Source organism: Diadema setosum, chromosome 18 (assembly GCF_964275005.1).
Source record: "Diadema setosum chromosome 18, eeDiaSeto1, whole genome shotgun sequence".
Classification (NCBI taxonomy): domain Eukaryota; kingdom Metazoa; phylum Echinodermata; class Echinoidea; order Diadematoida; family Diadematidae; genus Diadema; species Diadema setosum.
The window spans coordinates 16,050,976-16,075,671 of NC_092702.1; the positions used below are offsets into that span (position 1 = coordinate 16,050,976).

The 24,696-nt window shown below is 38.7% G+C and overlaps 2 protein-coding genes across 2 annotated transcripts; both read right to left on the bottom strand.

Moving 5' to 3' along the window:
• Nucleotides 1-4,355: 4,355 nt before the first annotated feature.
• LOC140241357 (pancreatic lipase-related protein 2-like) lies at nucleotides 4,356-9,714 on the bottom strand. Its single transcript, XM_072321091.1, has 6 exons — nucleotides 9,669-9,714; nucleotides 8,979-9,265; nucleotides 7,975-8,203; nucleotides 7,382-7,506; nucleotides 5,811-5,974; nucleotides 4,356-4,534 (listed from the first exon to the last, which is right to left on the bottom strand). Exons 1-6 carry the CDS (start codon nucleotides 9,712-9,714, stop codon nucleotides 4,402-4,404), a joined length of 984 nt encoding a protein of 327 aa, XP_072177192.1. The 3' UTR covers nucleotides 4,356-4,401.
• Nucleotides 9,715-14,778: 5,064 nt separating this feature from the next.
• LOC140241358 (pancreatic lipase-related protein 2-like) lies at nucleotides 14,779-19,734 on the bottom strand. Its single transcript, XM_072321092.1, has 4 exons — nucleotides 19,438-19,734; nucleotides 17,780-18,008; nucleotides 16,680-16,831; nucleotides 14,779-15,084 (listed from the first exon to the last, which is right to left on the bottom strand). Exons 1-4 carry the CDS (start codon nucleotides 19,732-19,734, stop codon nucleotides 14,779-14,781), a joined length of 984 nt encoding a protein of 327 aa, XP_072177193.1.
• Between the last annotated feature and the right edge of the window lie 4,962 nt (nucleotides 19,735-24,696).

Below are 24,696 nucleotides of genomic sequence, written 5' to 3' on the forward strand. Positions count from 1 at the left end.
ACTAATTAATTAACGCTTGTGTAATCATCTCATTTACAGCAACTTTGGGTTATGATGTATTCTGCTCATGGAAAGCTATATTGTATTGGTATTACAGTAGTTGTATTTTTGCTAATAAATGAACAGAAAAATGCAATACCGTACTGGGCCCTTTTTCATAAAGCTGTTCGTAAAGTTACGCACAACTTGACTTTATGAACGATTTAAATATGGCCAGCCAAGTGGGTTTCCTAATCATTGTTAATTTCAATAGCTAAAGCTGAAATTTACAGATGATACTTGTTAACACACGCTTTTAGTGGAAAGTGTATTTTTGCCCCAGTGAAGATGAAATGAATTACATGTATTGACACACAGTCATACTTTGTTAACACGTTAAAGGAAAAAAATATATAGGCACATATATTGGCACTTCATATTCCAGTCGTTCGTAAGGTCATGCCTCATTTTTACGAACAGCTTTATGAAACAGGGCCCCGGTATCATGACCCAGTGAACATTCCTCTGCAGCAGAAATCACACATTTGGCTCGGTTGATGGGCAGAAAATGAGACTGATGACGTGTGCGAGACTGAATTCATGATTATATAGATGGGTTGGATGATCATCTGCTTCAGTTGTTAACACTTATTAAATAATCATTTTTTTAAACCCAATTCTGTAAACCATTTGAATTCTAGTAATCTATTTAGCATAATATGTTTACTCGGTGTATTTCGTCAAATAGTACTCTTCCTTGAGAGAAAAGTCCCGAATTTTATTGCAGTCTGACTGCCAGCACTAAATGTCATTATGCGTTTACGGCTGTTTTGTGTTAATGAGTGGTGCTTTGTTGTTGTTGGTTTTTTTTTTTTTTATCAATGCATTGTAAAGAATGCTGTGGAGGATAAAGAGATAAATAATTATAACGAGTATAAGATGCTATGAGATATATGTAACTTTTAAATCACTGGCCTCTAGTTAAGTGGTGTTGTTATCTCGAATTTCAGTGGAATGGTAAATTTCTGGCAATAAATTCGCCGAAAGCTAATGGTAAACTTCGTGTGGTAGAGTGAATGTTATTCGTATGTACGCATTTATGACAAAATGTATAGATATCCAAATAATGCAAATTGAGGGAATGCAGCAATATTAGTAGAACGCATCAGTAACAGTTTTAGGGAAAACGGACAATCTGTTGAAAATTTACAATTTCGGTGCCACTGGATGGGAAGACTACATTACTTTGTGACGTCATGTTTGCAAAGTGATATAAAGAAATCGATATATTTCACTTTTCTAGCACAATAAAAAAAAAAAGTGCTTGATTTGTCCATTTTAGAAACAGGGGGAAAATATTACCCATAGCAGTATGTCAGTAACAAGTCGGGGAAGGAGTACTTTTCACTTTAAAAAGAAAATGAATTTTTGTGGAATTCTCTTTCTGTTATTTTCCGTATAATATATTTTGAAAATTGTATCAGTCTTCTCATCCAGAGATGCGTGCACCGAAACATTCATGAATAATTTTGAACGGATATTCTCATGTGCCCGATGTGTTCTACTAATACATTGTAGTGTTGCATTCAATATATCCAGTTGTGCCATTCGTATATTTGGGGTCTCGTTCCCTGTTGCACATATATATAATTTCTTCTTTTTTCTCTTTTCTTTTTTTGTCTGTATGAGCATTCTTGATGAGTGGGATAGAGTTTGAACATCGCTCGATAGTCATTCTCATGTCTGACAAGGTCCTCAACCCTTCATGTTCTTTCTTCGCCGATTTGCACGAGTGTCTCGAAATTAACTGCCAATGAGTTTTATACTCTGAGCTTTGATACAATGAACTTACTCCTTTGTATCCCAAAGGAGTTTGTGATTGATTGAAATATCAGCGGGCTTTAGATCTGCGACGCGGACGCTAAGACGACGCAGCCTCCCGGGTTGAACAATTGAAACACCTGATAGCGATGTCACTTACCGTTCGTATGGCAGATCTAAAGCTCGCTATTGTTACGCCTCAGCTGGCGGAGGGACAATAAGGTCAAGTTTAAAGTTTAAATTCCGGTGAAGAAACGTGATCTGTGTTTCTATCGCAGTGCCTGGCACGTTAAAGATAAAACACTGCAACTGTAGTTGCCCCAGTTAAAATAGGCCAGGGTCACGGGTGTTCGCCATGAACTTTGCTCTTTCAGATGGAGTAGATGGTCCATCCTCGTCAAAAAAAAAAAAAAAGGTAAAAGACAACGCATCGTAAATCATGGCTTCTTAAAGGGGATGCTGGGGGATGATCGTTCCAATCCTTGTGGGATTCGTTTAAGAGTACATTATATATCTTTAGTTGTGTGAAAATTATTTGCTTCAGAATGGTCTCATATTCAAGTGATGTGCAGTGTACTGTTTCCAGGTTAGCATGCCTGTGCAGTGACGGGGCGATCGTTAACAGGGATGCTAACCTGGAAACATTGAACTGCACATTAATACTTGAATATGAGACCATTCTGAAGCAAATGATTTTCACACAACAATAGATATATAATGTACTCTTAAATGAATCCCACAAGGATTGGAACAATCATCCCCCAGCATTCCCACTGAGTCCCACTGATCAGTTACGAGCCATCCCCTTTAAATCCTGCCAAATTTTAACTGAAAGCTGGTAGCGTAATTTGATAGCGCAAGCGCTTATTGTAACTCTGAACTTCGCGACCCTGTAGGCCTACATGACGAATGCTGTGCCAAACTTGGTCCACTGTCTGCGTGAACGCACTGGGGCGTGTAAAAAGCTGACAGCGATTTCAAAATCTTGTGAGCAGCGAATTCAATGCATTTCTCACTAGGAAAAAACAAACAAACAAACAACACAAAAACACACCCCCCAAAAAAACCCCAACAACAACAGAAAGTCAATGCAACTTATGTTCATGTTTGAAGCTGACTGTGCCTATAAACAGCAGTTCTTGACAGCAAATTGAATAAAAAAGAAAAAAAAAACCAAACAAACAAACAAGAAAACAACGATCCAGGGTTCATTGTTGTTGCATAAATATTTGCATTATCAATACCTGTATCAGTTGTGCTTAAAAATTGCTCAGTGCAGGGGCAGATACAGGAATTCCGTAAAAGAACGCCTTTGCAAGATTAAACGGGGAGCACGCATCCCCCATTTTTTCTTTTTATTTCTTTTGTTTTAACAAAAAATAAAATGGGGGCGCGCGCCCGGTGCTTCCCCCCCCCCCCCTCCCCCCGGATCCGCCACTGCAGTGTATAATGATAACCTCCGCTAATAGTGTGTAATCCTCTTTGCAACAACAGTAGTGCTAGAGTCACACACGGCCGGGTCACAAAACGGATTTGATCCGGGTAAAAATGAGCCGGAATAGTAATTTATGTTACAGTCACACACGGCCGGATTTCGAACCGGGTCCATAAGGAATTATAACCGTATCGACCCGGTTCGAGCCGTAGAGACCCGTATCGAACCGTATAAAAATCCGCTTTTTAAATCCTTAACTGAATCCTTTCCGACCCCTATCGACCCGTGTCAACCCGCTTCGATTCGTACCGACCCGGATGTAAACCTGGGGGGCATTTCATGAAGGAGCTTGTCGGATAAAATGTCCGACAAGTCAATTATATCCGACAAGTTCAGAGAAATCAGCCAATCAGACTAAAGAATTTCTCAAAACTTGTCGGATATAATTGACTTGTCAGATATTTTATCCGACAAGTTCCTTCATGAAATGCCCCCCTGGTCGTCATCCGTTGCATCGAAGGCAATGCGGCATATACGGCAAGGGTCCATACGGTTTTACGCTGCGGGTGGAGCGGGTCGATTCCCCTGGAATCCATCAGGAATTGACTCGGGTTACGATGCGGGTCTCTACGGCTTGAACCGGGTCGTTACGGTTTTAATTCCTTATGGACCCGGTACGAAATCCGGTCATGTGTGACTCTAGCATAAAACACTGTACGTGTTATTCAGGGTAATTCCTGTTGTATTGTTATGGTTATCATTGTGTCGTTACAGTTGTAGAATACAGTAGAAGTGATTGCCAGCATTATAGTGTATCATCATCATCAAAATGAATATCAAAATGGACAAAGACGGAGAGGTAAATAGGTAACATGATTCTTGATATCTTATTTTATCCGATGACTTTCGAAAGATAATCCTGCGAGACCCTTTCTGCGATTTTGGCTGACATCAAACACAGAGCATTTGAGCATAAAACTTGTCTTTAAAGACTGAAGTTTCCCTGAGGTATGATTTTGTGATACAGTACGTATACAATAATGTCTTATATCCCAAAGACTCTGCAGCTCTGGGTGCACTGCCTGTATGAGAGATACCTAATATGGTCATGAGTCTCCTGCAACCGTTCAAAAGATTATTGATGGACAATTGCTCATTGTAGGACATTAGTTGATGCAGTAGGGAGATTGGGCGTTAGTCGCCAGGTAGAAGGTTCCATCCATCGGAGTCAACTCGGCGTCAATCCCCATGACTGGACACCCGTCCTCGCCGCACGACGTGCACGCGCCGAGACGGTACCTGGAATGCAATGACATCAATTATGTTGAGAATGAACAGTATTTCATTTATTGAGTTTCCACACAAATCAAACGGTGTTGTATTTACAACATCCATCCATGACAATGTAAAGTAACGCATAAATTATAAGATCACTGTATAAAGACTGATAACACTTACATGACACAAAATCAATTGAAATCAATCTCAAGTACATTACATTTATGATAGGTAAATAAAATTGTGTACGGTGGGAACCTACTTAAAGGCAGATGCTTGTGAGTGTATTGTATTGTAGGTTCGGCTTTTCACTAATTTTGAAAGTGTTTGCCGAAAAGCGGATAGTTTTATCTGAACAAAGTCTGCGTTAAATGAAATTCATTGCATTCATTTGGTTGTTGTTTCATGTAAAAATAAAAATGGGGCCCTGTCAGAAATAATTTACTCCAGCCAGTACTGATAAATCAAGCGATATTACAGATCTTAACAATACGTATTCTACGTAAGATGTCTCCACGAGGAAGCTCGTAATAATAATTGTCTCCATACGAGAGCTCATTGTGAAGGCCACATTATTGCTTCGGTTCGATCAATTTTGCCTGAAGAAGAACAGCGTTTCGTTGTACATGTATCTATTTTCATTTTTGATATGATATATAGGACCCCTGCTCGCCGTAAAATTGAATGGTTTGCGTTATTATTCTTAATCTTCAAGCACGAACAAGATGCAGGGAGAGCCAATATTGCCCTTCCTTGTGGTGAGGTTAAGATGTGTTTGCAATGTTTCTTAAAGGGATGGTGTAGAATTGGTGGCGATGAGGATTGAGCTTTTAACTTTTTTGCGAGATACTGAGAAACCACTTATGAAATGTTACAGAGCATACTATTCCAAGAGGAATTCAAAGTTTATTTGATGAAAAATCGGTTTTGAAATCCCTGAGATAGCCAGAAAACAAAGTAAAACAAAAGCGATCCTAATTAGCATCATTTTGTTTTGGATATTTGAGCGATTTCAAAACACATGTTCCTCAAATAAACGTATTCCTATTAAGATTATATGCACTGTCACATTTTATTAGAGATTTCTCATTATCTCACCAAAAAAGTTAGAAACTTAACTTATGCGTTTCGTTTGTGTGTTCATGAAAACTTGGTATTCCCTAATCCTAATGGTGGTGTCAAAGTACTATGAGATAGAGACATAAATGGAAAATAGGACATGGAATTGTCTGTGAATTCGTATCAGAAAAAAAAAAAGGAACGAGGCAAAAATAACCTTTGGAGTTCGTTCTCGTACCTGTTCCAGCTGTCACACGGGTAGGAGGTGAACTGGCAGTCCGTTGAGGTAAGACTCTCGAGGAGGAACTGGCGAGATCGCTCGTGACTGCAGTTAGACGACACGTCCACACCGCATCCCGGCTGCTGCTCACCTCCGTTGGGATAGAAATCCATGTGTCCCAGCTACAAAAATATATATATATATATATTTGAGGTATCTGAAGATGTTGCCTAAGCCCTGTAGGGATTGTCACCTCAGAATATCACAGTAGGGCCTATAGTGTACGAATAATTTACCGATGGGCTCAACTTACTTAAAAGAATAGAATTAACACCAGAGAGTTGGAACGAAATGGGGATAGAAACTGGACGATGCTTTAGCTTATCACGTGCTATCAAATATTCTCGTTGTTATCATTGTCATCGAGGTAGTTGCTGTGATAACAATGATTAATGGAGACGTAGATTAATATAGTTATATTAAATAATAACGATGATGACTGTGGCCATGCATCGTAATGATCGTCATGATCGTCATTTTGGTTAACATCGTCGTTGCCATCGTCATCATGATTCTTTGACAATGTTTGATTCATTGATATCCTGGGCAAAGTGTGTTGACCAAGTTACAGAAAACAGCATTACAGTTTGGCACAATGCATAGCTACTATAGGCCAAACCCACACTTCCAAATTAGTCGCAGGAATCTCAAAAGACTTGCCTCACCAATAACGACAACTGATGAGGGGGAGAATTATCTTACGATCTTCGTTATTCCAAAGGTTTTATTTATTTCGTTTTCTTACTAACGGACCTTCGTAATAACGAACCTTTTTATTCATGGTATAACACCAGTGTACATATAGGAACTTGTAGAGTTAAAAACATCATTTCAAACATTTGATCATCTTCGAAGTTCACGGGATCAAACATTATTGAAATATCCATCGGGGAAATCAAAAGTTACTCTTGGTGACAGGGCATTTTTGTACGCTGCACCAAAATTATGGAGTAATCTCCCTTGGTTTGTAAGACAAGCAGTTACAATTAATGAGTTTAAGGCCAGGTTAAAAAGTCATCTCTTGAAGTAATGTATTTTCTGTTTGAATTTCTTGTATGCATGTCATTTTGCAATGCGCAGTAGAGTATATCATTATAGTAGCTGCGCAATATAAATGTCCTTTTATTATTATTATTATTATTATTATTATTATTATTACTGTTATTATTATTATTTTCGGATTAACGAACCTTCGGAATAACGAACCAAATTATCAACAGTTGTATGGATAGAATTGGGAGAATCACATAGGCCAACCAGGCTTGAGGCCAACAATGACTGTGCTAACCCCAAATCTGAAAGCCCATGAAGGTGGATGGTCTTGCACACAGTCGTAAAGAACCTGTTTTCTCTGCTTCAGTCTCTACTCATATTTCGCTTCATTTTCTGAGTGAATTTCAAGCTGTTCTTGGTCACAAACGGCACGAATCCTCACGGCCACTGCATCACGTTTAGACAGCCACAAACAATAACACCTCGCACATGGCAAGCCTATATAAGCCCCTGTTCTTCTCAGGACCTCGTCTTACCCTAATAGTCGTTCCGGTGAGTTTCGCACCAGAGTGGATCACGTCAACCAGCATCGCGTCGCTCTCATCCAACCGGCATTCCTTCACGTCAGTGTACTGAAAGCCTGGTCCAGCAGGGTCGAGGCCTTGTGAAGAAACATGATGAAGTTAAAACTCCAGTAAGAGTCTCGTAATGCAATTCATATAATTCAGCCACTATTTTAGTAATATACTGATGAATATTTAGAAATTGATGGAACCACTATATTGACAGGCTGTGTGCGATCAAAGGTCTTTTAATGTTGGATAGGTTCCTTGAAAAAAAGACAATCAATGTAATTGTGAAATTTGGTGCGACTTTTCCAGGAATTTAAGCCTTTATGTTTCCATGATCGCAGTCTTTTACTCGTTTTTTTTTCCCCTTATTTTTTTCCCCCTGCGTTAATGCAATCTCTCACACTGTAACATTAATCACGGTGATTAAAGGTGGACACGATAGATGACAGAATGTTCGAGGTGCGTAATAATATGCGCTCGGCAGGAACAAGCATGTTTTTTGAACAATAAAACTCATTGCCGCACACTGTTGCAAAACTCATTTTTTAAACTCTCACCGGTTATCCGGCCAAGTCCGGGGATGATCTCGCCGACATAGCCCGCGACGTGACCGCCCAGGCTGTAGCCAATCACGTGGAAGTCCTTGTAGTAAGCCCCGAGCTCGACGTTGAAGGTCTCGATGAGGGAAGCGGTCTGGCGGCCGACCACGCGGGCGTTCTGCATGCTCACGGAGTAGCGACCGACTGCACCATCGCGCCAGTCAAGCAAAATGAAGTTAACATCTTCCTGGAATGTAGGAGAGAAATGAATATGCACAGTGAGTAAAGGAAGAGCAGAAGAAGATGGAAAGAGAAGAAAAGGATACACAGAAGAAAAATGGACAAAATGGGAACGGCGAAGAAAACCAACATGTATTAAGAGAGGAATGAGAACTATGATGAGAGGGAGGAAGCGGTTAGGAAGAAGAATAGAAAACATTAAAAGCAGGGTGAAAGCAAGTATTGAAAAACAAACGTGATTAGTAATATATAGTAAATAATGAAGAGAAATGATTTTCTTAGAGGACTGTGATGCTTAAGGAGAGAAATGTTTTACTGTAATTAGGCTTGTAGAACAAAAGTTCTTAATATGACGGAATGGCAATCTAACTTTGCTTCCATCTTTTAATTGCTGTCATATCACGGAATACACTTCATACCCAGATTCATTATGACTGGCAAGCGCTGCATGAAAAGGAGGAGAAGCAGTTTAGTTGATTGATACGCGGAGTACAGTAAAGTTTCGGGATCTTTGCTTTATCTTCATAACACAGTATGTGCAGAACAAGAAGACGGTTTCGTGGTGTGAAACGAAAAAAGGGGGATGGTATTTCGGGGACGGTATTTCATCCAAATTTTTTGTCTGAGTTTGGGAGAATCAAATATTGACTTTGAGTATTATGCAATGTGTCAATGGACTGAGAAGCAACATGCCCTTTCAAAATCCTTTCATGACAGTTCGCAATTCGTAATGGTGTGTCAAAGTAAAAAGGAGGATGAAAGAGAAAATAAGACACGCTTACCCTGTCGAGGAAGGCATTTTTGAGGTCCTCGTACATCTGTTCTTCGTAATTGCCAAGGTAACCATGGGTTAAGATCTTCGTTCTCTTCTGCGGATCAAAATTCGAGTTTCGGATGTTGTCGACATCAGTTCGGAAGAGCTCGTAGGGCGTATAGCGGTTTCGGCGAGTGTACAGGTAGAAGTGGAGATCGATTTCTTCCAGAGATTGCGGCGGGAAGGCGGGCCGATGGCACTCCAGCTCATCGGTAAAACAGCCGAGACCATCGTAGCAGATTTCAGCGGCGTGGGCTAAAATATTCCATGTATGACATGTGCCATTAATAGTTTGCATAAGAAAGCTGATGTTGGGCAAATGCTTTCTAAAGGCAACAGTAAACATGATAAATACAGAAGTAAATTCATGAATACCGTCAATAATGACTAGCAAAGTAAAAGCAAAACGTTATATCACGGAAAGAATGATAGATCGACTGTCGGTTAAAAATAAGGAGGGTGAAAGGAAGTATTTCTTGAGGAACACCTCATTTTGCATCTGATTTAGACATGTTCATACTATTTTACCAACAAGCAAAGAACTAAAAATTTGATTCAATAATGATGATAATGATAAAATGTGATATGAACAACAATGATAAAGTTTCCATCTCTTTACTATAGACACATGTATTGCTATACATAACTCCATGCTTACCAAGATGCCCGAGTGTGAAGACCAATACAAGGAGGAAGAGAACCATGGTAGATGATGTGTAATTTTGGCTGCTGAAGATCTTTAGAGTACAACAGGGCGGCAACTAAGAACAGAGCTGTACTATAGGGCCTACAGTTTTCCTGACCGCTTGTCTTCGATGGTATTCCCGTAATGAATGCAAATACGGGTGTGAAGATATTTTCTGACACCTGTTCACTCATCCGAGTATTTACAGTATATCCTCATATCCGTCACACCCATCATGTCCATTTCATACTTGGCCATACCTTAGATAGATTCCGTTATCGTTGTGTAATATATAATCCATAATCCAGATAGCAAATACTTTACAGATAACAACACGTCACATATAAACAGATTGATGTCCGGTGTTCCCTTGTTTTTTGGTGATGGTTGTGGGGGCGCTGTGGTGTAGTGGATAAGACTCCCGACTCCCGATCGGAGGACACGAGTTCGAATCCCGCCCAGTGCTTACGTCCTTTGACAAGATGCTTTTACCCACGATGTCCCTCTCGACCCAGATGTTCAATGGGTACTGGTAACGCTAGTAATGATAATCGCACGGCTCTCTGGTAGAACAGTGGCAGCGCTAAAGAGGCTACCCTGGGTAAATAAGACATTGTCATTATCATAGTTCAATGGGTCACAAGCGAACTATTGTTCAATGTATTTACAACAACTTTAGTCTCAAAAAGTTAATAGAAGAATCAGGATAAAGATGACAATGACAATAATTACATCCATTGTTTACATTTAGACTAATATTCAGTGAATGTATAAGCACGAAATAAGAACAAAGAAAAATTGTGAGAAACACAAGCAATGCACTTACAGTTTTTTTTTTTTTTTCGCCAGTACGGACGAGAAATGCTCTTCCTATCACTGCAATCCGCTAACCTTTCTATAATCTCGATACTTAATCCTATTTTAAAGACAATCTTTTCTGCACACTTTGACCCTAAAAGAAATCGATGAAACTTATTTATTGAACAAAGTGATAATTGGCAATTCCTTCGTTGAAGATATAAGGCACGAAAAAAAGAAGAAATGTTATGAGAAGGCTTGCTTGTCACTGTACCTTCTATAACTTACGTTATCAACACACCGAACATTATACTGTTCTAACACAGGAAAAAGAGGGAAAATTAACAATATTTATTTTTTTTTTCTAGGACAAGTAGGCCTACGCTTCCATCGACTGATATATGGTTGAATGTTGTATTATTTCTTCACACATTTAAACACACAACATACTAAAGAGGTACACGCATTAATTGCTAATTACTTGCAGTTATAGATTATGTATACTTTTGAGCTTGTTTGAAAATGAATATAAATTCATCCAGGTGTAGCTTTATGTAATAAGTCATCTATTTTGTTATTGAATCATTCCCGCTGGAATTCAGTAACCGTCATGTATTGGATCTACTAACGAGGGTAGGAGGGACAAAGCTGGGGGTGGGGAGAAGGATTAGAAAAGGGAGGGGTAATTAAACTGCTTTCATTGTTATAATTACGATGTATCGTGATAACAAGCACACATCGTAAACACGTGAAATAAATTTCAGACGATATACACGATGGGATCTCTACACCTGTCGCAGTAAGAGCTGGTACAACCTTCCCCCACGGGCAAAGGTGATGGGGACCTGCTCTGCGTTAGACCCCATGGCCCGGATTCACGAAGGTGGTACAAAAATGAAACCATGGTTGAAACTATGGACAAAAACCATGGAGCGCCAAGTGTCGCATGGAATATTTCGTTACGAATTCAGTCATTTCGTCGATGAAATGATTATTTTGTAACGAAATGACATTTTGTAATTAAATGAACATTTCGTCCACGAAATGATAATTTCGCTAACGAACGGTCATTTTGTCGAAGAAATGACCAATTTCTTAACGAAATATTCCGTGCGACACTTGGCGCTCCATGGTTTTTGTCCATGGTTTCATTTGTATCACCTCCGTGAATTCGGGCCCATGGGTAGACACCTCCGGTGAGACACATGCATCGCACGTGCACACACTGTTAGTATATCATGTCATTGTCACTAATAGTGCCGTGGTGATGTCAAAACTGTCATAATATTACTAGCATATGATATCCAAGGCAGAAATTCAGCTCATAAAACCAGCGCCTATTATTCTACTGTCTTTTATATTTATGAATCATCTAGCCAACAATTTTTATTTATTTATTTATTTATTTTTTTTTTTGGGGGGGGGGGGTTCTACGCACTACGAGTCCATTTTCTCTTTCTTCCCCTCCTTATTGTTAATCGTCGTCTTCTTCTTTCTCTTTTCTTTTATTCTCGTTCTTGTTCTGGTTGTTGTCCTTCTTCTTCTTCTTCTTCTTCTTCTCCTCCTTCTTCTCTCCTTCTCCCCCTCTTCTTATTCTTCTTTTCCTTCATTTACCTCTAGTCCTTCTCCTCTTCATTGCTCCTTTTTCTTGGTGTTCCTGGGACTTTTTCTCATCTCACCAGACACTGGAAGCATTGTTTCATAAAGATAAGGAAATTATTTCAATTATACTTGGCCCATTTTAATTCTCTCAATTTCGCAAGGAAATATTATTATCAATGAAACATTGTCTTTGGATTGTATAAAACAGTTTGTCCCGTTTGTTAACACCACGAATATTGGATGCACGTCACAAGTTCGACACCAACGTATCATACAGCCCACGAGTCATACGGCCCATGAGTCCGACACAAATCAAACAAGGCCCACAAGACTGACACATCGAGCCCAGTGTTGTAATTTTGAACTCGTAAGCTGTTTTTACCTATATGTGTCGAACTCATGGCCTTATTTACCTAGTGTCGAACTCGCGGGCTGTATGACTCGTGAGCTGTATGGCTCATTGACCTTTTTTTTTCAATGTCGAACTCGTGGGCTGTATGTCTCGTGTCTGTCTCGGGATGACCCCCGAATATTCACTATTGTCGTTACCATTTCACATTGAAATGTTTTATTGTGGTTTTTTTGAATGGCGGTGTACACAAAATCTCATTAAAATCATGCCAAATCTGTATGAGATTACGAATATATGTATTTTTTTTTCGCGACATCATGGCACGACCCTATCTGTACGAATTGACGACAAATCTTGCTTTTCATAGAGGGAAAGAATAACATACACAAATATACACTCACATACATGTCATGTCTATAATGCATATTTGAGTATGTATAATTGTATGTGATATAATGATGCATATGGGTTTTTATTTGCATTCTTATCAGTCAGACTATAACTCCGCTCTCATGGTAAAGTCAAAAAAGGAAAGGAAACAAATTGGAATCTTGAATTTTGCATGGTAGTCATTTTAATCATATTGAGCATCGCCATTGTAATGTCAGTCATTTTAAGGTGAATTTCATATTTTGATTTATTAACATAATATACATTATATCTGACAAGTTGTACGTATCTTTCTGAATTTGTCGTACATAAAATTATTTTTATAAGGATCGTCTACTTTAATTATGTAATGCCCAGCTTCACCAATGCTAACTTGGTTCACTTTTTACTTGGACCAAATGTATTTCAACAGCTTCTGGAAAAATCAATTATACATAATCGTGATAATCGTGAGTATCACTCTATGATAGCAGTTATAAATGACAAAAGTTGAACCATTCAATTATAAGAATAAGTAGTGTCAACTGGTTTTATGCTGCCCATCCCTGATTATGTATGTGGAAAAGGAAATGGAAACTGATACAATGTCTGAGAAACGTTGGTGGAATAAATGTTATGGATTGTACGTTCTCAAATGCGATTGCATCAGTTTTGAAACTGATTTTGCAACTTAGTTTACGCCAACAGATAAATGTTAAATCTTTCAGACTTTGTCAGTATTTATACTGTCATGAATATGAATTTATGTAAATTGTGTAACATGTACAGCCACGTGGGGCAGAAAGTTTCGAGGGTTTTCGGACGGACTTGGCGCTCGAGGGCAGGGATAAAATTCAGTTGCTGTTACTAAAAAAAAAAAACTCTGGTGGTGATCTGTTTGGTGTCACTGATGATATGTTTGACGTGTTGATTTGACACCATCTTTTCCTCTTGCCCACAACAGTACCCAAGTTCGCCACGTGAAGCGGCATCCCTTTCCGAAAGCTTTGACAAAGTAGCAGTCAGATATATTTGCTGTTGATGTGGCTTACACGGCCTTGAATACTTATTCATGCATTTATAGTAAACACTTCGCAGATGTCATTTTCTTATTGTTCATGTATGTCCTCTGAGTTTTCAGTGTTGTTCAGGGCCAACATAATTTATTTGCATAATAATGTATATGCCAGCGTAGGGTGAATTGGGTCTTTTTGATAGTCAGAAAAACAAGTCTTGACTCTTTCTTCTTTTTTTTTATAGAGATCTGCTGCTAAACTGCTATCGACATGTTTCCATTATTCTTGCTCGAGTTCACTGTCATTGGATACGGTGCATTCATCGGCGATATCATTGCAATCACCGATTTCATTAGCATGAGAGTTTACTCGCGAGTTGAAACATTTACCATCAAATTTGTCCCATCGTACGTCCTCGTCTAGTACCATGTACAAATTTATTCTTTACCAACATTAATATTGCCATCAAAAAGTTGAAAATAGATTTGAAAATGAGAGGCGTATAAGTTAGAGGAAAAAAAATCAAGAAAAAAACTCAAAGTATGTTAAAATTCAGCTTTACAGAAACATCATGCATAGGGTATCGTGTCATTTCCGAATGCATTGCACGGGAAGCAAACTCTTGTTTGGTAAGCATAGGCCATCTTATTTTTGTCCATTAACGTTTCGATTTAAGGCCACTTTTTACTCCTGTAGAATTTTTATGTACTGATACTTGGAGAAGGAAAATAAAAGTGTCCTGTATAGACATGGTGGTAGAATAAATTACTGATACGTGAAGAAACTAGCTAAAAGTATAGTTATGATGGAAGATAACACTATGAATATCACGAGACAAATCATACTAGAAAGGAAAAACTGCAATTGCCACAACTTAATTAAATTCGTGTGTGTTTGTTTGGTTGGTTTGTTGGTATAAGGTTGGTTCTACGGGAGGTATATGTTTTCATTCATCTATGCAGAATGGCGACTGTCCATTGGTTCGCAGGTAGAACTTCCCGCTAACCATCGTGTTCTGATCGGCGTAATATCCCATGGTGGGGCAGCCAAACGGTCCGCACTCCTGGCACTTTCCCCGCACGAACTGCAGCCAGTTGAAGCACGGGTAGGCGGTAAAACTGCAGGACGTCTCCAAAATTGTGTCGGTAAACAGATACTCGGCTCGCATGTGACTGCAGCCGGAGACGATATCGGGGCCTTCGCAGCCGGCCTGATGCCGCCCGCCGTTGGGATAGAAATCTTGATGGCCAAGCTAAAGTTTATGCATTGGAGGTACACAAATTAACAAAATTACATACGTTGTAAGATAGAGAAAGATATGTATAGGTATTAATATAAGTCGGAAGATACATCGCTAAATAGATAGAATGGATTTAGAATGGAAAGGCAGGAGAAAGATACATAGCTCGACAGCAAGACAAATTAAATGCTATATGCACCAAACACATATGCTTACATATTTGTGTTTGCAGAATGGCAGAAAACTAAATGGAAGGAGATAGATAGATTCGAGACAAGAATGTTTCAGTGAGATACAGCCATCCTGTCGGTATATATCGTGACACAAGGAGTCAAAATAGCTATGACGAAATTCGCTGTTACGCATAGGACCCTATGGCACAAGAATTTAAAAGACTGCCGTTTCGATTGCTTTGACGAAGCCTGCAGATTACGTTGGGATAAATTGAATTTCAAAAAGGCGCAGAAAATAAAATTATTTACATTTTTTTAGCAGTTAAGATTGTCATCACACATACAATGTAGATGCATTGAACATAATCACTGTATAGCAAAGCATTCAAGAGCAGTGGATGTTGACGGCATCCAAGTCTACTCCAAAATGGATGGAATCATATCTAAGGAAATTGACACAAACAAAAAGAAAGGAAGCAAAACATGATTCATAGTACACCCATGAATAACATGCGTGTTAATTAGTTTCGCTATTAGTAAAACCTCGTACCAGTGATGGCTGACCTATTGTTGATAATAATGCTTTCCTATTACGAGTAGATATCGATCTGGTGGATTTTTGATGATCGACTGACTCATTCTACCCATTGCCCATTTCTGTACGTGCATGTTTTCTTGTTTCTCTTCTTTTCTGAGGTTGCCATCACTATCAACAAGGAGCTTCAAACACAAGCAACCTGCTTATTAAAGGTGGCAGATTCCTGTATTTTTTTTTCATTTCTGTCTGTTTCATTTGTTCAGATACTTTAAAGGGATATTCCAGACGATTTTCATAATTTCACATAATGTAGTACATAAATCGACAATTCCATGTATAGATTTGTGGAATTTATTATGGTTCTTGAGCAGAGAAACATACTTTGAAAAATCTAAAACAAATTACACTGAACAAGGATGATGACATAGGAGGTTCACATAATTTAGAAATGTAGCAGTGTAATTCCATTGATAATACCGCTTGCTTGCGAGTTCACCTGTGTATAATCTATGCATGCCTTCTTCTTTTGTTCTGCTTCCTTGAGCCCCAACTCATGCATTCTTATGGTGACTCTGCCATGTCATCATCCTTGTTCATTGCAATTTGTTCTAGACTTTAAAAATATTCTTATTCTTCATCCTAATTATCACAAATTCTGAAACTCTGTCCTCAGTATAACTAATTTATAGTTGTTCAAATGTAAAAATCTGAAAATCATCCGGAGGTCTCCTTTAAAGATTATTTTGATCATGATATACTGAAACATTTTGTTCAAATACATTTCGTACATAATATACCGTATATCATGTGATTTTCATGGAAAACGCAGAAACAAACCACACTGAAAGTGAAACATGTTGTATTGCTAATGACCCAGCCTTCACTCATCCCTATACCTGCCAAATTTGGCCGGCACCCAGGATGTCATTGCCGTCCGTGTGTATGACATCGACAAAGAGAGCGTCGGTTGGATCTAGACGGCACTCGGGTCCCTGGTCTCGAAAATCGTATCTGTTATCACGGAAATACGGTCCAGCCGGATCAAGACCTGCAGTATAGATATGAAAATGTATTTACAAAAATAATAAGAACACATAATAACAAAGTGATGGATATTGCACGAGTACGAGTTCTCGGTCTGTAGGTCTATTACATTTCGTCCAGCTCAAGCCAGTCAATCCATTTACGAAAAACTAAACGCAACTTGAGGTGATAAGCCCGGATGATTAACAAGACGACCTTTCTAGAAACAGTTTGAGAAATCACGAGGTTTTCCTCCTGTGAAAACAAAAAATCTTTCTACACGTAATCACAGCTTTATCGTCGATTTCCTTGAAACAAACCCTGGAACACTTGTTGCGAAATGACACAAACTTAGAATACGTGCGGTCGTTCATCATACAAACCTGTTGAAGAGTTTACTTGACGTTGGTTAACTTCCCGATATAAATACTTTATGCTGGGTATTTTTAAGAGTAATGCAATTTACTTTGGGTAAATATTTTAAGATTTTTTTTTTCTTCTTGGTATGTTCATTTTGCTCTAAGTTTCTTATTTCATTTGACTAGTTACTCGAGCATTTGATTGCATGATGAACTTTAACTTTTTTGTTTAAAGCAGGTTTTATCACGAAATGCGTCCACATAATAGCTAGCTTTCTTAATGTTTTCGTTGTAGGAACTCGCGAATGAAATTGAGGATGAAGGTAAATGAAACTTATTCGCGAAAATGTAAAGTCTTTTAAAATTCAAATATGCCGAAATTTAGAGTAGCAGTGTTCAATAATCATGTAAGTCTTTCATGATGACGGTCTGCATTAACATCTCACTGAGCTCACGTCTAGCACTACCCTTTCCCAAAATATCATGGCGATATCGATTCAACACCAGTTCCAATTTCTTTTCTTGATTTACGGCATCTCTGTGAGTGTCGGATTCTAGTAGGATGATTATTATCAAGATTTTGGCGTATCTGGCTTCGTGCTGCTGCTTCTCACCTGTGATACGAGCGAAGCCCGGCTGGAACTCGCCGGCAAACCCGACCACGTGTGCGCCAAGACTCATGCCGATCAGGTGGACGTCCTTGTAATACATGCCAGCCTCGAGGTTGAGGAACCTCGCCAAGAGACCAATCTCTCGCCCTACCACCCGGGCGTTCCAGTGACACTTGCTGTAGAGGCCCAAGGCACCGGTGCCCCAGTCGACGGAGATAACATTCACATCCTCCTGTTACATTGATACGAATAAATCCCGCGTTGTCAGTTACCAACAAAACGTAATGTTCATTATCACAATTTTCATAGAAAATCACAACTCCTTACAGAAGAAAATGTGAGGGAATACACCTTTTCCATATGTTTCTCATTTTTTTTTAAGTTTGCACAGTTAGAATTTATATCATAAGCGCATGCACTGAAATTATATTTCGCATGTTTTTTGTTTGTTGTGCTAGGAAATGACATTTGGTTAAAATATTCATGATAGAATAATCATAATTGATATGCTATAAAGTCTTGATTATAAATGTGGTATTGGTGGTCGTTTTAGACTACTGTCATGGCTTTGATTAATGACAGACAGTTTGTGGCAAAATAAGGTGCGAGAACCTACGCAGCTGTGTACCGGGCTCGATCAAACAAGTAAATCTTAGAAATAAACATTTATGTTAGTTACATAATACACGACGAGGTTAATGAATTGCTGTACGGGGAAGGGAGAGACAGAGAGACACAGAGAGAGAGAGAGAAAGAGAGAGAGAGATGACTTAACATATAGTTGTAAATTGCTAATTGCAACTGATCCGGAAGAACTGGCAAATTCATGTTAGAGAGATCTCCAACGTTAGTTCCAAGCCCGATGTTTCTCTATCTGTTTATTTGCATATCCATTGTATGATTATTTACTTTGGTCTCTGCGTGCTAATAATATCTGAATGTACCACAAGTCGAGCAGTATTGCATGACTGTTTTTGCGTGGTGAGTAGTCATAGATAGCAACTTCACTAAGAAAACTATATTGCGGCACCCAAACAGGAATTCTGCATTTCATATCTTACGAAGTGTTTTAAAACTTATAGTGTGAGTTGCTAGCGCAGCAGAGGCAATAATTCTCCGACAATCTGTTTGTTTACCAAGCTCGACTGAGATTCGGTAGTCCTGGTCATCTATCAGATGTTTTCTCCTTAAAGTTTGACGCAATGAAACATAAAGACCAAACAATTAAGACTTATATTATCTTCATTCTGTCAAATGAGCAGAATGGCGTAATATTACAAATCGTGTGAATGATGTCCAAAAACAAACAGTCATAGTAAAAATGTTGCATTGACGACTGTTCGGTCATAATACCCATTGACTCAACTAGAGTCCACCACCTTTATTTAAGTCTTCGAAATGTGATTAATACAAACTGGCAATTAAGAAACACGTTCCCAGAGCCACTGCAAACAGACAGTTTTGACATTCAAAACGAACAGATTTATTTCTATTTTTTTTCTCTCTCTCTTTCTCTTTACACATCAAAACACACACACACACACACACACACACACACATACAGAGAGAGATAGATATAGATGTAGATAACAGATGTATATAAACATAAGTAAATCAAAAAGGCAAAAGATAACATGAATTTAACAAAAATCTTAAATTACCACTTGAAGGAGTGCATCCCTCTTGGCTTTTTCCCATGAGGAGAACGAATCGGACGTGTAGCCATGGACGACGAACTTTGTCCGACGTCGGGCGTCGAAAAGGGAGGCGCGCAGACCCGCCACGTCCTTGCGGCTTATTTCCTGCGGGTCGTTCTTGTTGCTCCTTGTGTAGAGATAGAACCTCGTTCCGATCTCCTCAGGGGTTTTTGGCGGGAAGCCGAAGGGGTAACACGTGTCGTTGTTGAAACAGCCGACATCATCGTAGCAAATTTCAGCACACCGGACTAGTAAATACATAAAGATACAAACTTAAAAGCGAGGATCGAACGGACGCATATGTCTCCGTTAGAAGCACCGGTTGTCTGATGTGTGTGTGTGTGTGTGTGTGCCGAGTGTGTGTGTGTGTGTTCGTGCGTGTCCTTGTAAGAGTTTATTTTGTTTGTGTGTAATGGAATATCGATGATTTAAATAAAAAGCAGTCCTGTAAATAGTTCAAAGGCGGATTGATAATCCTGAGTAAAGTTTTACAATCGAGGTTTTGGAAGGGCTGATTTTTCTGACACAACAGCACTTCTTTAACTTCGTGTTGTGTGCTTTGAATGCTCATTGGCACAGAAAACCCTAGTAGCATTGTACACATTACAGTACAAAGTCCGCTGGTACAGAAAGGATTGCAAGCTGATTGGATGAGTTTACTCTGTCAATACCATGGCAACCTGCTATATACAATGTCAATGACATTTTAAAGCAGTGGGTGTAGGAAGGTTAGGAGGTCAAAGAAAACTAGAATTATCACTGAAGGTGATTAATACCCCGCCCCTAGTGTTGCTTTATAGTACAAGTATGTGATGTCATGAGGGCAATGACGTTAATACCAAGTTTGTGCATTTGTCGAATTCGAAACAGAATAATTTTAGTTTACTGTACAATTACAGAGTTGACACTGAGTATAAAACTTACAGCAAATGGAAACATGCTTTCCCCCAGCATCACTACACTTAAAGACCATCATACACACCAAATTTGACCTTCATAGCTTCAATGGTTTATTTTGATACAAAAATGAGTGGTTACCATGGCAACACATTTTCCCTAAACTAACACATTGGTGTCTTGCAAAACTACACTTCTAGATCATGATACATACTAAATTTGACTTTAATTGCTTGAATGGTGGAAAAGTTATTCGATCTGCAAGGTTTTGGTAGAATTGTGGTTACCATGGCAACGGTTTGTGTGACAAACACAAAATTTCTGTGTTCCCATGCTCTCTTTGTAAATACCCCCCCCCCCCCACTCCTATCAAGTATCATTTAAACTATTTGCAAGCATGTAGATTGTGTTCACGGGGGTTGCAACGATTTTCAAGCTTTAAGCTTATGTTGCAATTCCTTTGCGTGTTCGTTACCTTGAATAATGTAGCTCTCTTAGTGGAGTTGTATACTATCCTGTAACTACTTCTTATCAATGTATACTTATTGTATATATTCTGTCTTGGCTATATGAGATGTACTTGCATACATTAATTGTATGCATTCCTATTTTGTGAACACGCATGAAATCTTGAATAAATAAATAGATAAATACCTCAGGGCCATAATGCCTACCAAATTTGGTTTCAATTGCTTGAAAACTGTGGAAGAAGTTCACTCCACAGGATTAAAAACAAATGCGGTTACCATGGCAACGCATTGTCCGATACAAATACAAAGGACATTTTGCAAAACTACACTTAAAGAGCATCATACACACCAAATTTCACCTTCATAGATTAAATGGTTCAATTTGATACAAAACTGAGTGGTTACCATGGCAACACATTTTTCTTATATTAACACATTGATGTCTTGCATAACTACACCTCCCGATCATCATACATATTAAATTTGACCTTAACTGCTTGACTGATGTGGAAGTTTTTCAATCCACAAGGTTTTGGTAAAATTATGGTTACCATCGCAACGCTTTGTCCGACAAACACAAACATTATCTGTTCCACATCTATGTCTCAAGGCCATAATGCCTACCAAATTTGATTTCAATTGCTTCAAAACTGTGGAAGTTGTTCACTCCACAAAATTTCGAAGAAAACATGCGGTTACCATGGCAACGCTTTGTCAAGTACAAACACAAAGAGTGTCTTGCATAACTACACATATAGATCATCATAGATACCAATTTTGAAATTGATTGCTTAAATACTATGGAAGTGGCCACAAGGTTTTGGTAGAATTATGCTTACCATGGCAACGCATTGTCCGACAAACACGAAAAACATGTCTTGCACATCTATACCTCAATATCATCATTTACCCTAAGTTTCATTTAAATTGCTTCAAAACTGTAGGAGGAGTTCGCGACGCAAGATTTTGCAACAGACCGACCGACCGACCGCCCGCCCGACCAACATCGCGGTGATTCCTATATACCCCCTTCACACTATGTGTGGCGGGGGTATAAAAATGTTTTTATACCATGCTTCACATAGGGCTGCTATCAATCATGAACTCGTTGAGCAACGTAGGTAAAGCAACCAACATAATATTCTTGTCGTCTGCATTGTCACTTAAAGGGGCCCTGAAATCCAAATGCATGTTGATTTGTGTTGATTTATGATACCCTCAACATCACTTTTGCGGGGAAATGAATATCTAGAAACATTCCATATATTTTTAACGATTTTTTCTTCTATATTTCTTCAGATTACTTGGGAATGCCCACAAAAAAATCCTTCCAAATCAATATTCCCCTTGTGACCTCATCTGTCAATCATTGCTAAGGTACTGAAATGTTTAACAAAAGTCATTGGAATGAACCTTCCCCTCGACTCAGCATAACGTGCATGTTCCCTCGCCATATCTTTTGTTAGTCACATTGATATCACAGAAACATGTAAGTTATGCTGAGTCGAGGGGAAGGTTCATTCCAATGTCTTTTGTTAAACATTTCAGTACTTTAGCAATGATTGACAGATGAGGTCATCTGAGGAATATTGGCTTGGAAGGATTTTTTTTTGTGGGCATTCCCAAGTAATCTGAAGAAAAATAGAAGAAAAAAATAGTTAAAATTAATGGAATGTTTCTAGATATTCGTTTCACCGCAAAAGTGATGATGAGGGTATCTTAAATCAGCACAAATCAACATGCATTTGGATTTCAGGGACCCTTTAATTATTTGCAATGTATGGCATTAAACCCTTTGGGTCGTTTGCGCCATCCCTAAGTGGGTAATAACCACATCGCCTGCTAACGGTTTCAGCGCGAAGTTCTGCAGCCCATACCATTATACTCAAACTTTTCTCTGTTCTGGCGCAGTTTTCTCAGCCATGATTAGAAGGCCTAGGTCCTAGGCCTATATATCGGGATTACCATCACTATGGGAAATATGTGTTCGTTATAACATTGCTTGTATCATCATTTATGACAATAATAGAAAATAACAATGATAACGATAATGATCATCATTATTTCTATTCTTATCATTCTCGCCTTCATCGGAAGCAGTAGAAGTATCAGTATCATCATTGAAGCTCTTTTTCTTCTACATTTCTTGTTTTTAATCATTTTTATTGCCATTGCTATCGGTATTTTAACAGTATCTCACTTGAAGGGAAACTAAACCGAAGATTTAATGAATTGAATAAATGCAAAATATTGGTAGAATACAATAGTGAATCAAATTTAAGGTGAATCGGACAATCCGTACATACAGAAGTTTTGGATTTTCAAAACTTGGGTGCGGCCATTGCTAGAGAGCGGGGCAATAAAAGCCGACGTTCGCTTTGGTAAATTTTAGTAATGAGTTCCACTACTATGTCTGCACTCACTCAATGATTTTTCCTTGACAGCATCCATGGCTTTATAATATGGCGCACATAGAATAATGCATGTTACTCTAATGTCACTCGCGCAATGTTTGTACAATCCCACTCGTTATTCTAACACACACAATATTGTAAATTTTAGAAGTCCATGAGCAGCACACGTTCCCAATGACAAAGATGACATATAAAATGAATGCAGCCTCATGCTTAGTGTGCCATCTTTCCTCATCCATTAGCTCTGTCCAGATAAAGTTGAATATGTAACCAGCCAAAACTTGAGTATGCCCCTACATTTTGGCCCCAAAGACAAAGAGTTCCTCACCTAACCTCTCTCATGTCTTTACTATTCTTTTATAAATGATTAAGATGCATTCCCTCTTTGAATCAATGAATAGATAAGCGGAACTAAACAAACGATGATGCTTGTAGAGTTGCCATATAAATGTCAAATAAAATTAGCTTTAACATGCAAGAACAATTCAAAACAAATCAATTACAGTCGGGTGAGCAAAATTCATGACAAAACTCACCGTGCAAGGAGATGGCTGCAAGAAGAACGATTGCGAACAAGAGTCCCATGGTGTAAGAAGGCGAGATCTGGAGACTACTGACTACCAGACGAAGAGAACTGGCGGAAATTCTACGAGACGTTCACCAAGCAGCCCCGGACAATCGGAGCAGTCTGTCGCAATTCTCACATTTAAGGAGATAACCGCGCCATTAACCCGATAATAATCTGCCACGTGTTTGTGCTTCTTGTTTTTATATAGCACCAAACTTATATTGGAAAACACTTACCGTAGTTAAGGTCCATGTTAGCACAAAATACGTTTCTTATGACGGGCCAAGATTCTGAAATGCATTAACTCTAAAATGAGCCATCATTAGCTGTATTTAAAAGGAAACTGAAGTAGATATTGTTGCAATCACATAAATCAAACGAATGTGTAATTTCATATAATCAGTAATTGTCATTGAGCCATAGTTTAATGCTCAATGAAAATAATGTCCCGTGCATTTGAAATTCCCGACCACATGTATATTCTTCTCTACCTGCTCCACTTTCTTCTTTCTTTTCTCCTTTCTCAACACCGGTCCCGATTTTCGTTGTTTATAAAGTTGTTACTTTTGTAGTGTTATTGTTCGTACGTCGGTGTATCTTAGTTCACGTATTTGTCTTGTATTTTGCTTGTTTGTACTGTTAGTCTAGTCTCTGCTGGATTTTTACGTTCCATTTAGCATGTTTAGTGTATCAGCTCTACGAACAAATACAAACTTATGTACATGTATGTGTTAATGTTTGATCTGGCCAATCGTTCAAGAATAATGACTTGGGTTTGATGACTACGAATATCTCCTTTTTTCGTTTGAACATTGTCACTGATTGTAAATTGCATCTGGGGGCCCACAATCTACAAGCTAATTTTTTTAAGTGG